General features: G+C 51.6%; 1 protein-coding gene across 1 annotated transcript in view; it reads left to right on the top strand.

Annotated features, from left to right (window-relative positions):
* Window positions 1–14,180, top strand: part of ITGAE (integrin subunit alpha E) — a 78,869-nt gene that overhangs the window by 49,925 nt on the left and 14,764 nt on the right. The window contains exons 19-25 of the mRNA XM_017863581.1: window positions 354–355; window positions 4,025–4,074; window positions 4,420–4,561; window positions 9,165–9,297; window positions 10,606–10,704; window positions 11,521–11,600; window positions 12,664–12,741. Of these exons, the coding sequence (XP_017719070.1) occupies window positions 354–355; window positions 4,025–4,074; window positions 4,420–4,561; window positions 9,165–9,297; window positions 10,606–10,704; window positions 11,521–11,600; window positions 12,664–12,741 (584 nt within the window). The remainder of the gene's footprint in view (window positions 1–353; window positions 356–4,024; window positions 4,075–4,419; window positions 4,562–9,164; window positions 9,298–10,605; window positions 10,705–11,520; window positions 11,601–12,663; window positions 12,742–14,180) is intronic.

Genomic DNA, 14,180 nt, shown 5'->3' with positions numbered 1-14,180 from the left:
GCAGTGGCATGATCTCAGCTCACTGCAAGCTCCGTCTCTTGGGTTCACGCCATTCTTCTGCCTCAGCCTCCCGAGTAGCTGGGACTACAGGTGCCCGCCACCATGCCCAGCTAATTTTTTTGTATTTTCAGTAGAGATGGGGTTTCACCGTGTTAGCCAGGATGGTCTCGATCTGCTGACTTCGTGATCCACCCGCCTCGGCCTCCCAAAGTGCTGGGATTACGGGCGTGAGCCACCGCGCCTGGCCACTGCTTGCTACATATTTAATAAAGCATGTGCATCCTGGGGACTTCACTTGGCAAGCGACTCTGATGGCGCTGTGGTGGGGGTCCCTTGTGGGAGCTAGATCGGAGCTGTCCTGTCTTGCACTGCAGAGAGGATGCCCTTTGGTGCACCTGCCTGTTCACGCCCTGCCGGGGCCTTCAGGCTGAATGGCCCCACCAAACCTGTACCCTGGCCTCTCCTCCTGGTGCCCATCAGTGCGGCTTAGACAGGCGGGTAGTGTCATAAGAAACTTTTGTCGGCCAGGCACCCTGGCTGACACCTGTAATCCCAGCACTTTGGGAGGCTGAGGCGAGTGGATCACCTGAGGTCAGGAGTTCGAGACCAGCCTGACCAACATGGTGAAACCCTGTCTCTACTAAAAATACAAAAATTGGCCGGGTGTTGTGGCAGGCACCTGTAATCCCAGCTACTAGGGAGGCTGAGGCAGGAAAATCATTTGAACCCAGGAGGCAGAGGTTGCAGTGAGCCAAGACTGTGCCATTGCACTCCAGCCTAGGCAACAGAGTAAGACTCCATCTCAAAAAAATAAAAATAAATAAAAATTTTAAAAATGCAAAGATTAGTCCAGTGTGGTGGTGCATGCCTGTAGTCTCAGCTACTCAGGAGGCGGAGGCAGGAGAATTGCTTGAATCCGGGAGGCAGTGGTTGTCGTGAGCCAAGATCGTGCCACTGCACTCTAGCCAGGGTGACAGAGCAACACTCCGTCTCAAAAAACAAAACACAAAACAAAACAAACAAAAAAACCTTCAATATATATTTCCTCAATACTAAGGTATTGTCTTAACATAGTACAATAATCAAAACCAGGAAATTCACATTGATAAAATACTATTATCTAATCTACAAACTTTATTCAAATCTTGCCAGTTGTCCTATTAATATCCTTTATAGTAAAAGAAAAAAAAAAGGTTCTAGTCCAGGATCATTCATAGCGTTCTATAGTTATTTATCTTTAGTCTCCTTTAATCTGGAAGAGTTTCTCAGTCTTTCCTTGTCTTTTACTGACATTAACATTTTTGAGGCCGGGCGCGGTGGCTCAAGCCTGTAATCCCAGCACTTTGGGAGGCTGAGACGGGCGGATCACGAGGTCAGGAGATCGAGACCATCCTGGCTAACATGGTGAAATCCCGTCTCTACTAAAAAATACAAAAAACTAGCCGGGCGCGGTGGCCGGCGCCTGTAGTCCCAGCTACTCGGGAGGCTGAGGCAGGAGAATGGCGTAAACCCTGGAGGCGGAGCTTGCAGTGAGCTGAGATCCGGCCACTGCACTCCAGCCCGGGCGACAGAGCAAGACTCCGTCTCAAAAAAAAAAAAAAAAAACATTTTTGAAGGGTACAAGCCAGTCCTTTTGTGGAATGTTCCTCAATTTGATGTTTCTTCATAATTAGATTCAGGTTATGCATTCTTGTTTTGTTTTGTTTTGTTTTTGAGACAGAGTTCTGCTCTTGTTGCCCAGGCTGGAGTGCAGTGGTGTGATCTCAGCTCACTGCAACCTCCGCCTCCCAGGTTCAAGCAATTCTCCTGCCTCAGCCTCCCGAGTAGCTGGGACTACCGGCGTGTGTCACCACGCTCGGCTAATTTTTGTAAGTTTAGTAGAGACGGAGCTTCCCCATGTTGGCCAGGCTGGTCTCGAACTCCTGATCTCAAGTGATCTACCCGCCTTGGCCTCCCAAAGTGCTGGGATTACAGACGTGAGCCACCGCGCTTGGCCCACAGTATTTTAATTTTTAGTACAGTCTTGCTGATACATAGTATTTCCCTGTTTCTCTCATGTATTTGCTTGTTGTCTGCTTTCCCACAAAAGCAGAAATTTGTCTCTGCTTTCTGTTTGGAATATCACGGAAGGAAAGTGTGTTCTTCTCCGTACACCATCTCAGGAGGCACCCACTGTGGATGTGTCCTATGCCTAGTGCTGTTTGCCTGTGGCATCAATAAGCACATCTCATTTTATGGTGAGATGCCTTGAGGTTGTATCCTGCTTAACATCTCTTTATGTGTCTTTCCTTAACCAGCGTTGATTATTATGCTATGGCAAAGAGATTTTTTTTTTTTTTTTGAGACGGAGTCTCGCTCAGTCGCCCAGGCTGGAGTGTGGTGGCGCGATCTCAGCTCACTGCAAGCTCCGCCTCCCGGGTTCACGCCATTCTCCTGCCTCAGCCTCCTGAGTAGCTGGGACTACAGGCGCCCGCCACCAGGCCCAGCTAATGTTTTTTGTATTTTAGTAGAGACGGGGTTTCACCATGTTAGCCAGGATGGTCTCGATCTCCTGACCTCGTGATCCGCCTGTCTCGGCCTCCCAAAGTGCTGGGATGACAGGCGTGAGCCACCGCACCCGGGCTGGCAAAGAGATTTTTAAAAATTTATTCCCTGTATAAAACGGGTGAGGAAAAATTATGTGGTGTTAGGCACACCGATGTTACCAGAGAATGCGTTCTAGCTGGGAGTTTAGCTGGCTTAACCCCATTCTCTTTCGCTGGGGCTGGGTGGAAGAGATCGGGCTACTCAGCTATATTAAAAATTCAACAAAAAACCCTGCATGAGACTGTTGACCCACTTAGAGAGAGCTCCACGCTGTGACCTCTGCAAATGGCATCCCCCTTCCGCAGGAAGTAGAAAGTTTCCTTTCAAGCTCTGGGTTCTCATTCCCACCCTAGGCCATGGGAACAGACTGCAGAAAGCTGCTGAGGTGGCTGTCGGGAGAGAAGTGCGAAGTGCAGGGGCTCTCCAGCCGAGGAACTGGCTGCCTTCCTTCATAATACAAAAACAGACCCAGCCACGTTAGAATACTGGAATTTTTAAAAACACACACTGGAGCTTTTCAACCTCCATGGGGCCTTTTGAAATGTGGCTTTCAGGCCGGGCGCGGTGGCTCAAGCCTGTAATCCCAGCACTTTGGGAGGCCAAGACGAGCGGATCACAAGGTCAGGAGATCGAGACCATCCTGGCTAACACGGTGAAACCCCGTCTCTACTAAAAAATACAAAAAACTAGCCGGGCGAGGTGGCGGGTGCCTGTAGTCCCAGCTACTCGGGAGGCTGTGGCAGGAGAATGGCGTGAACCCGGGAGGCGGAGCTTGCAGTGAGCTGAGATCGTGTCACTGCACTCCAGCCTGGGTGACAGAGCAAGTCTCCATCTCAAAAAAAAAAAAAAAAAAAAATGAAATGTGGCTTTCAGAATTAGTTGGTTATGCGTAGGCAAGATTGCAAGGGAAATAGTTAGCTTAGAGAGATGACTAGCCAGGCCGGGCACGGTGGCTCATGCCTGTGATCCCAACACTTTGGAAGGCCGAGGCAGGTGGATCACCTGAGGTCAAGAGTTTGAGACCAACCTGGTGGTGGGTGGACTTGAACCTTGGTGGACTTGAGCCTGGGTCTCTTGACATCCTGGACAATGCTATATTCAGAACCCAGTATTCTTCACAGCGAGGATGTCCTCTACCTCAGTTAGAGGTCACCTCTTTCCTGGCCCACCTCTTGGCCACATTAATTAATTAATCAAATATTTCTGGACCACCCAACATGGTGAAACCCTTTCTCTAATGAAAATACAAAATTAGCCAGGCGTGGTGGCACATGCCTGTAATCCCAGCTACTTGGGAGGCTGAGGCAGGGGAATTGCTTGAATCCGGGAGGCGGAGGTTGCAGTGAGCCAAGATCACGCCACTGCACTCCAGCCTGGACAACAGAGCGAGACTCCATCTGAAAACAAACAAACAAACAAACAAAAACCAGATGACTAGCCATGAGGAAGAGAACCTCCAAGGCCTGGACCTTGACAATATTTGGCTAGGTATCCCCATTCCTGCCTACACCCGAAAAGACTAAGGAAGTTTCTCTTCGCATAGGGTGTCTACTCCCTAAACGTTCAAAGGCGTGAGTTGTGTGTTGCTGCTTAATTCGCATGATGTCAATGGAATGGGCACAGCTAACATTCCGTGAAGGTCACCCCAGTTTTCACCTTGGCCAGAGGACTGGGTCACAGTGTGCCCATGTTATAGGACAGATCCAGGAATGTCACCCAGGAATGTCACAGTCCCTGTTCTTCGGGGACACTCCCAGCCTGCACCCTTACCTCCCTGGAACTGCACTTCTCAGGGGGAGCAGGAGGCACAGCCCTAAGCATCCTAGGGAGAAGAGCCAGAGGCAGGGCTGCTGGGGAAGGCAGGGCCTGGGCTGATTGTGACTCTCTCTGTCTGGTTACAGCTGCCCTATGAGAAGGCCTGCAAGAATAAGCTGTTTTGTGTCGCAGAATTACAGTTGGCCACCACCGTCTCTCAGTGAGTTGGATGCAGCTGTCAGTTTCCTCAATTAACCTCCTCCCAAACGCTTGCCTGGGGAATCCTCATCAGGATGCCCGGTACACCCCTTCCCCCTCTCCCCGAGGCCCACAAACGGCTTCTGCACTTATTATGTCATGATGTCCTCAGCTACCCGAGGAGGCAGGCAAGACAGAGCTCTGTCTTCCCACTTTCTAGATTAGGAAGCATACTCAGTCGCCAAGGGCCCTGCATAGGCCATTGGGTGGACTTGAACCTGGGTCTCTTGACATCCTGGACAATGCTATATTCAGAACCCAGTGTTCTTCACAGCAAGGATAACCTCTAACTCAGTTAGAGGTCACCTCTTTCCTGGCCCACCTCTTGGCCAAATCAATTAATCCATCAAATATTTCTGGACCACCCACTTTGTGCCAAGCACTCTAGGTGCTGGGGATACCTCTGTGGACAACACAGACAAAAATCCCTGCCCTCCTGGTGCTCTCAGGGGGAGAAGATGGTAAGCAGGTAAATTCTATGTGGATGAGATGAACGTTGAAGAAACAGGGAAGGTGGGAGGGAGTGCTGGGTGGGGGCTGATGCTGAAGTTTTCAATGGGGTGGTCAGGGAGGGTGACACTTTGGCACACACTGGAGGAAGTAGGGGAACGAGCTATGTGGGTGGGTGTCTGAGGGAAGAGCAGCTGCAGATACCCTGGGTTGAGAGCCTGCCTGGTGGGTAGGAGGCAGGACGAGGACCTAGTACTAGGCTGCAGTGGAGTGGGGCGGGGGATGAGGGAAGAGCAGCTGCAGGTACCCTGGGTTGGGAGCCTGCCTGGTGGGTGGGGGGCAGGGTGAGGACCTAGTGGCTGCAGTGGAGTGAGGCGGGGGAGTAATGACGGAGGGGGAGGGAGGGGAAGAGGCAATGGGGCTTCTTAAGCCCTCAGAAGGGCTTTTGCTGTGAGATGGGAAGGCAGAGGAGTGACACGCTCATGCAGCTGGGCAGGATCCTTCTTGCTGCCAAGCTGAGAAGAGACTGTAGGAGCAAAGGTGGACGTGGGGACTGCACCTGCTCCCTTTGTAACCACTCAGGTGAGAGGCGATGGGGGCTGAGACCCAGGTCCCAGCCATGACGGGGGTAACGGTTTGAAGTGACAACCCATAGCATGTGCTGACAGTGTGGAGGCAGAGGGAGGAAAGAGGCCCACAGCCCAAGCAAGCGGCCCTGCACTGTCCAGCACACCGGCCGCACGTCACTGTTTGCATGTACATGAGTTACAGTGAAACACAATGAAACATTTTGTCCCTCAGTCACATAGTCACACTTCAAAGACTCAGAGGCCGCCTGTGGCTGGTGGTGTTGGGCAGCCCAGATGCCGCCTGTCTCCATCGCTGCAGACATTCTATTGGACCACACTGAATGCCAGAAGGACGGTGTCGCCAAGCACCTGCGTTTGGGTTTGGACATGCAGTGGTCTCAAAATGCCCTCCCAGGCCAGGTGCGGCAGCTCACGCCTGTCATCCCAGCACTTTGGGAGGCTGAGGTGGGCGGATCACGAGGACAGGCGTTTGAGATCAGCCTGGCCAACATGGTGAAACCCTGTCTCTACTAAACGTACAAAAGCTAGCTGGGCGTTGTGGTGCGTGCCTGTAATCCCAGCTACTGGGGAGGCTGAGGCAGGAGAATCGCTCAAAGTCGGGAGGCAGAGGGTGCAGTGAACTGAGATCGCGCCACTGCACTCCAGCCTGGGCGACAGAGCAAGACTCCGATCGGGGGAAAAACAAAACAAGCCGTCCCTGGAGCTAGTGCTGTGTGTGTATTGTGATTCTGATGGCCAGCTGGCCGGAGTTGCCATATGGGAAGAACACGGTTCCCCAAGTCCTGGTCAGCCCTTTCATAGACATTTGCAGGACCAACTGAAGACTTTCAAATGCTCTGGAATCCCGCCTAACAAGCAGGCGCCGCTGTTTCCAGCAGGGAATTAATTACAGTCAAGAACCAACCTCCCAGCCAGCTGCTTGGGTAGTACAGATACAGCACGCACGGCTTGCCCTACATCGCCCCCTAGTGTACACAGCAGGCAAACGCTTCTCTTTCAAAAACACTAGGCCACTACTCTTGTCTTTTTCTTTCTTTTTTTGAGACAGGGTCTCACTCTGTCACCCAGGCAGCAGTGCAGTGGGCGCAATCTCGGCTCACTGCAGCCTCCGCCTCCCGGCTTCAAGTGCTTCTCCTGCCTCAGCCTCCTGCGTAGCTGGGATTACAGGCACCCGCCACCACACTCAGCTAATTTTTGTATTTGTAGTAGAGACGGGGTTAGCCAGGCTGGTCTTGAACTCCTGGCCTCAAGTGTTCCACCTGCTCGCCTCCCAAAGTGCTGAGATTACAGGCGTGAGCCACCGTGTCCAGCCATCCACTACTGTTTCCTTATTTCAGGCATGTATCATCTCTCGGGTGGAGACAGCAGGCTCTGTCTTTGCTTCCTGTCTCTCCCTCCAATCAACCCATCCTCTTCTCAGCTGGTATCAAAACCAAACCAAAACCAAATGATGACAACAAAACACACATCACATTACTTCCTAGATCTGCACATTCCATCTTTGGACATTTCTGACGGAAAACAGTTTTCTTGGTATTGCTAATAAGTTTTTCTGTAGACCTCAGCTACTGAGAGTGGTTCTGCACTCTGGGTCTCCGTGATACCTCAGCATTCTGGAGGAGGCTTGCACACATCCCCAGGTCCCTCTTTTCCAGGCCGCATGGACTCATGTCTTAAACCACAGCCTTTTAATGGGAAGGGTCTAAATGATTTTGTGGGTAGGAAGCTGAGGCCAAGAAAGGGGGTGGGACAGTATGCCTTATGCACACCGGTCTCCAGTGCAAAGCAGTGCCCCATAAATATTGTGGCGTGGAAGAATTTGTGTCATAGAGTACCTCACCTAGGGTCACAGTGAATTGGTGGTAGAAAGGATTTGGGTACAATTCTCTCAACTCTTTGGAGGCTGCTAGACTCCAGGCATTAAATAGCCTTTTTTTTTTTTATGAGATGGAGTTTCACTCTTGTTGCCCAGGCTGGAGTGTAATGGTGCGCTCACTGCTCAGTGCAACCTCCACCTCCTGGGTTCAAGTGATTCTCCTGCCTCAGCCTCCCGAATAGCTGGGATTACAGGTGCCTGTACCACACCTGGCTCTCTCTCTTTCTCTCTCTCTCTCTATATATATATATATACTTTTTTTTTTTTTGAGATGTCACCCGGGCTGGAGTATAGTGGTACGATCTCGGTTCACTGCAACCTCCGCCTCCCGGGTTCAAGCAATTCCCTGCCTCAGCCTCCTGAGTAGCTGAGACTACAGGTGCGTGCCACCACACCCGGCTAATTTTTGTATTTTTAGTAGAGACAGGGTTTCACCATCTTGGTCAGGCTGGTTTTGAACTCCTGACCTCATAATCCACCCACGTTGGCCTACCGAAAGTGCTGGGATTACAGGCGTGAGCCACTGTCCCCAGCTAGTTTTTGTATTTTTAGTAGAGATGGGGTTTTGCCATGTTGGCCAGGCTGGTCTTGAACTCCTGACCTCAGGTGATCCACCTGCCTCGGCCTCCCAAAGTGCTGGGATGACAGGTAATTAACCTGTCTTGGCTTCTGTTTCCTCTTCTATGAAATGGAGGGTCGCTGTACTATTTCACAGGATCACTATGAGAGTTGAGCATGTGAGACACAGTCCTTGGCACATGGTAAGCACTAAATAAACGGCAGGTATTATCATCGTCTCATGCAGCAACTGAGATGGGCATGGCAGTCCAGCTGTTTGCTTATGTTGAGAGGAAAAATGTCTAAGCTAAATGTATTCCCTAGGCAACTTAATCTAAAAAGTTAAGAAGATGCTATTCTGGGTTGTGTGCGGTGGCTTATACCTGTAGTCCTAGCACTGTGGGAGGCCAAGGCAGGTGGATCACCTGAGCCCAGGAGTTCAAGACACGCCTCCACATGGCGAGACACTGTCTCTACAAAAAATACAAAAATTAGCTGGGCATCGGCCGGGCTGGGTGGCTCAGGCCTGTAATCCCAGCACTTTGGGAGGCCAAGGCAGGAGGATCACCTGAGGTCAGGAGTTCGAGACCAGCCCGACCAACATTAGGAGGATCACCTGAGGTCAGGAGTTCAAGACCAGCCTAACCAACATGGAGAAACCTCATCTCTAATAAAGATACCAAATTAGCCAGGCATGATGGCGCATGCCTGTAATCCCAGCTGCTCGGGAGGCTGAGACAGGAGAATTGCTTGAACCTGGGAAGCAGAGGTTGCGGTGAGCCGAGATCGCGCCACTGCACTCCAGCCTGGGCAACAAGAGCGAAACTCCGTCTCAAAAAAAAATTAGCTGGGCATGGTGGTAAACACCTGTAGTCCCAGCTACTCGGGAGGCTGAGGTGGGAGGATCACTTGAGCCCAGGAAGTGGAGGCTGCAGTGAGCCATGATCGTTGTGCTACAGCAGCCACACTCTAGCCTCGGTGACAGAGCAAGACCCTGTCTCAAAAAACAAAAACAAAAACAAAACATGCTATTCTATTGCATCGAAGTTTTTACAATTAAATAGTACCATTGTTATCTGTGCCCTGTGCAGGCAGGAATTGGTGGTGGGCCTCACAAAGGAGCTGACCCTGAACATCAGCCTAACTAACTCCGGGGAAGACTCCTACCTGACAAGCATGGCCTTGAATTACCCCAGAAACTTGCAGTTTAAGAGGATGCAAAAGGTAACTGACAGTGGCTGTGGAAACAGGTCCCTCACGCCCCTCCCTCGCTGCATGCCTGCTTTTCTGTGGTGACCCCCTCACTGGCACCCCTGCCTCCAGCCTCCTCCTGGTCCATCCAATAAATGGTTAATAACTAGGTAAATCCCCGCCAGTCCGGCTAACACGCCTCCTGAGGCACCATTCTCCTAGGCTGGGCGCGGTGGCTCACACCTGTAATCCCAGCACTTTGGGAGGCTGAAGCGAATGGATCATGAGGTCAGGAGTTTGAGACCAGCCTGGCTAACACGGTGAAACCCTGTTTCTATTAAAAATACAAAAAATTAGCCGGGCGTGGTGGCAGGCACCTATAATCCCGGCTACTCGGGAGACTGAGGCAGGAGAATTGCTTGAACCCGGGAGGTGGAGGTTGCAGTGAGCCGAGATCACGCTACTTCACTCCAGCCTGGGCGAAAGAGCGAAACTCCATCTCAAAAAACAAAAACAAAAAAACCATCTCCTAGGCATCTAGAGGGGAACTAGGGATGGACCGTCCTTGGGAGAATTAAGAAAACTCACTGCAGCCGGGCACGGTGACTCACGCCTGTAATCCCAGCACTTTGGGAGGCCGAGACGGGCAGATCAAGAGGTCAGGAGATGGAGACCATCCTGGCTAACATGGTGAAACCCCGTCTCTACTAAAACTACAAAAAACTAGCTGGGCGAGGTGGCGGGCGCCTGTAGTCCCAGCTACTTGGGAGGCTGAGGCAGGAGAATGGCATAAACCCAGGAGGCAGAGCTTGCAGTGAGCCGAGATCCAGCCACTGCAGTCCAGCCTGGGCGACAGAGCGAGACTCCGTCTCAAAAAAAAAAAAAAAAAAAAATTCACTGCAGTCATCACCTGCCCCTCGGGGGTCCGGGTGGGGAGCCCTGGTGGCTTCGTGGCAGTGCTGGTGTGTGCCGGCCTTCCAGCCAGGCTGTGGGTTACGTTTGCATCAGGCCAAGGCCCAACTCAAACGCCTCCTTCCTCAGGAAGACCTTATGGATTCCCCTGAGTTGGAATTCACCTTTCTCCATCGCAGTTCTCTGCAGCTCCCTCACGCAAGCACCCCTTAGGCCTCGTATTTAAATTCCTCGGGGATCTACCGCTGAGCCCGCCTGTCTGTCTTGTGAGGAAGACAGGGACCAAGCGGACTTTATTTCCTCAGCTCCTGGCAGGGTGTCTGGCAGGCAGAAAAATTAATGAATGTCTGCTGAATTGGTGTGAGGAAATTGAGTTTTCTTTTTTTTTTTTTTCACTCTTTAAGAGAATGTCATCTGCTCTGTTAACAGCCTCCCTCTCCAAACATTCAGTGTGATGACCCTCAGCCGGTTGCTTCTGTCCTGGTCATGACCTGCAGGATTGGTCACCCCGTCCTCAGGAGGTCATCTGTGAGTCGGTTTGGACTGATCCGCTCCTCCCACCACCTGCAGTTGGCATCTTCTGCATCTCAGTCTCATCTGAATCCCTCGGTTCCAGCTTTGCGCTTCCCTTGACTGCAGTCAGTCTGTCCTCAGCGGTGCCTACAGTGGCTGAGTTGGCTCTGAAAGGAGGGGGTGATGGGGATGAGAGCTTTCCAGTACTAGACGTGTGAGCCACCATGCCCGGCCAAGACCAAAAGTTATTAACCCTGAGCTGTCACTGATCATCTCTGCTGTGGGAAATTTCTGAAGTGGCTTCTTCAACTGTAAAAGGAGAATGAGGCCGCCTGCCCTGCTTACTGCATATTTGTATTTGAGGCTTAAATGAAATAATGGGGCTGGGCGCGGTGGCGCACACCTCTAATCCCAGCACTTTGGGAGGCCGAGGTGGGTGGATTGCTTGAGGTCAGGAGTTTGAGACCAGCCTGGCCAACATGGAGAAACCCTGTCTCTACTAAAAATAGAAAATTAGCCAGGCATGGAGGTGCATGCCTGTAATCCCAGCTACTCAGGAGGCTGAGGCAGGAGAATTGCTTGAACCCGGGAGGCGGAGGTTGCAGTGAGCCAAGATCACGTCACTGCACTCCATCCTGGGTGACAGAGTGAGACTCTGTCTCAAAAAAAAAAAAAAAGAGAGAAAGAATGGAAACATGCTGTTACAAAAATGTGAGGAATGTGAAAATCGGAGGAATCGTCTCCTAGGTCTGTTCCAGGAGTAGCTAGTGGTCTGAATTGCGAGTGGCATAGAGAGGAATCAAGTGACCGTTTTTTTCTCCTTTAAAATAGGCTCATGTTTCAGTCGTTTGGCAGCTAGAGGAGAATGCCTTTCCAAACAGGACAGCAGACATCACTGTGACCGTCACCAAGTAAGTACTGCCTGGGTCACAGCAGAGTCAGGCTTTGACCCTGGAAGACATCTCCCCACCACATGCACGCTGTGAGAGGAATGGCCCCCTTGCTGCCCAGGAAGAAAGGAAATCCCAGTGAGCCCACAGAAGGCATCTGTGTCCCTGCAGGGACTCGACTTTCTCTTCTTGTCACCAGAGACAATTAAAATGTTCTTTTATTCACACACACAGTAAAACGGTGGTACAGTCTGGTGGAATGAGTCTTGGAGTTCTGGTTCTGGTTCACTCAGCTTTGGAATAGCTTGGGGTAGCTCTGTTATCTGCAAGAGCTCTATGTTTGGGGGTAAGGTGGGGAGCGCTGTTGAGAAGAGTTCTCAAATGGAGGTGATTCTGCCCACCAGAGGCTGTGCCCGTTTTGACTGCCATGACTTGGGGAGGGGGGGTGTTCAGTAGCACATCTGGTGGGTAGAGGCCAGGAATACTGCTAAACATCACACAGAGTAGTACAGGACAGCCGGGCGCGGTGGCTCAAGTCTGTAATCCCAGCACTTTGGGAGGCCGAGGCAGGCAGATCACTTGAGGTCAGGAGTTTGAGACCAGCCTGGCCAACATGGTGAAACCCCGTCTCTACTAAAAATACAAAAATTAACTGGGCGTGGTGGCACACGCCTGTAATTCCAGCTACTGAGGAGGCTGAGGCATGAGAATTGCTTGAACCCGGCAGGGGGGAGGTTGCAGTGAGCTGAGATCGCACTACTGCACTCCAGCCTGGGCAACAGAGCGAGGCCCTTTTTAAGAAGCACTTGCCCATCCTGGCTAACACGGTAAAACCCCGTCTCTACTAAAAAATGGAAAAAATTAGCCGGGCGTGGTAGCGGGCACCTGTGGTCCCAGCTACTCGGGAGGTTGAGGTAGGAGAATGGTGTGAACCCGGGAGGCGGAGCTTGCAGTGAGCCGAGATCGCACCACTGCACTCCAGGCTGGGCAACAGAGCAAGACTCTGTCTCAAAAAAAAAAAAAAAAAAAAAGCACTTGCTATGTACAAAGCAGGTGTGCTGTAAACTAACACTCTTATTCCTAGTTCCAATGAAAGACGGTCTGTGGCTGAGGAGACCCACACCCTTCAATTCAGGCATGGCTTCGTTGCAGTTCTCTCCAAGTAAGTACTCCCGAGGGGCCAGCACCAGTGTGACTCCGTTGCCCAGGGGACAGCTTTGGGCTCTCTCTCTTGTAGATGGAGCTGGTGGTCAGGATGAATGTGGACACTGTCCTTCTGAGAGGAGCCTGCTTAGAACCCAGGCTCTGATATTGATCTCTAGGGTACTAACATTTGGGTCACAGAAACCTCATTGTGGTCATCAAAGGAGGTGTGTTGCCAACTAGTCTTGCTACAAAAGGGAGTTAATATGATGCTGTGGAGGGAATAAGGCAGCTGTGGGACTGGGAAGTAAGGAGGGGATGAGTAAGGCCATTTCAGGGATAATGAGTAAATGAACCAGCCCAACTATACAGAATTCAAATATTCCACTTCACCCCAACTGCGCTACGACCACTTTACATTTTGACATTCAGCTTTTATTCCTTTTTTTTTTCTTTTTTTTGAGACAGAGTCTGGCTCTGTCGCCCAGGCTGGAGTGCAGTGGCCAGATCTCAGCTCACTGCAAGCTCCGCCTCCCGGGTTCACGCCATTCTCCTGCCTCAGCCTCCCAAGTAGCTGGGACTACAGGCGCCCGCCACCTTGCCTGGCTAGTTTTTTCTATTTTTTAGTAGAGACGGGGTTTCACCATGTTAGCCGGGATGGTCTCGATCTCCTGACCTCGTGATCCGCCCGTCTCGGCCTCCCAAAGTGCTGGGATTACAGGCGTGAGCCACTGCGCCCGGCCTCTTTTTTTTTCTTTAACTGAGATGAAGCCTCACTCTGTTGCCCAGGCTGGAGCATTTGGTGCGATCTCAGCTCACTGCAACCTCTGCTGCCCAGGTTCAAGCGATTCTCCTGCCTCAGCCTCCCGAGTAGTTGAGACTACAGGTGGACACCACCAGGCCCAACTAATTTTTTTAAAATTTTTAGTAGAGATGGGGATTTCACCATTTTGGCCAGGCTGGTCTTGAACTCCTGGCCTCAGGTGATCCGGCCGCCTCATCCTCCCAAAGTGCTGGGATGACAGGCGTGAGCCACCACACCTGGCCTCATTCCTCGTAAAGGTCTGGTGCCCTCTGTCCTAGTGTATTCAGTTGAAAGTACTCAAGTTCATTCAAAAAGAGAAGGCCGGGCGCGGTGGCTCATGCCTGTCATCCCAGCACTTTGGGAGGCTGAGGTGGGTGGATCACCTGAGGTCAGGAGTTCGAGACCAGCCTGGCTAACATGGCAAAACCCTGTCTCTACTAAACATATGAAAATTAGCCAGGTGTGGTGGCAGGCGCCTGTAATCTCAGCTACTCGGGGGGCTGAGGCAGGAGAATCACTTGAACCCGGGAGGCAGAGGTTTCAGTGAGCCGAGATTGCACCACTGCACTCCAGCCTGGGCGACAGAGCAAGACTCCATCTCAAAAAAAAAAAAAAGGAGGATGGGTGCGGTGGCTCATGCCTGTCATCCCAAC

Source organism: Rhinopithecus bieti, unplaced genomic scaffold, assembly GCF_001698545.2.
Source record: "Rhinopithecus bieti isolate Rb0 unplaced genomic scaffold, ASM169854v2 scaffold_70516, whole genome shotgun sequence".
Lineage (NCBI taxonomy): Eukaryota > Metazoa > Chordata > Mammalia > Primates > Cercopithecidae > Rhinopithecus > Rhinopithecus bieti.
Note: the sequence above shows the minus strand (reverse complement) of the source record. Positions and strands in the feature narration are given on the sequence as shown.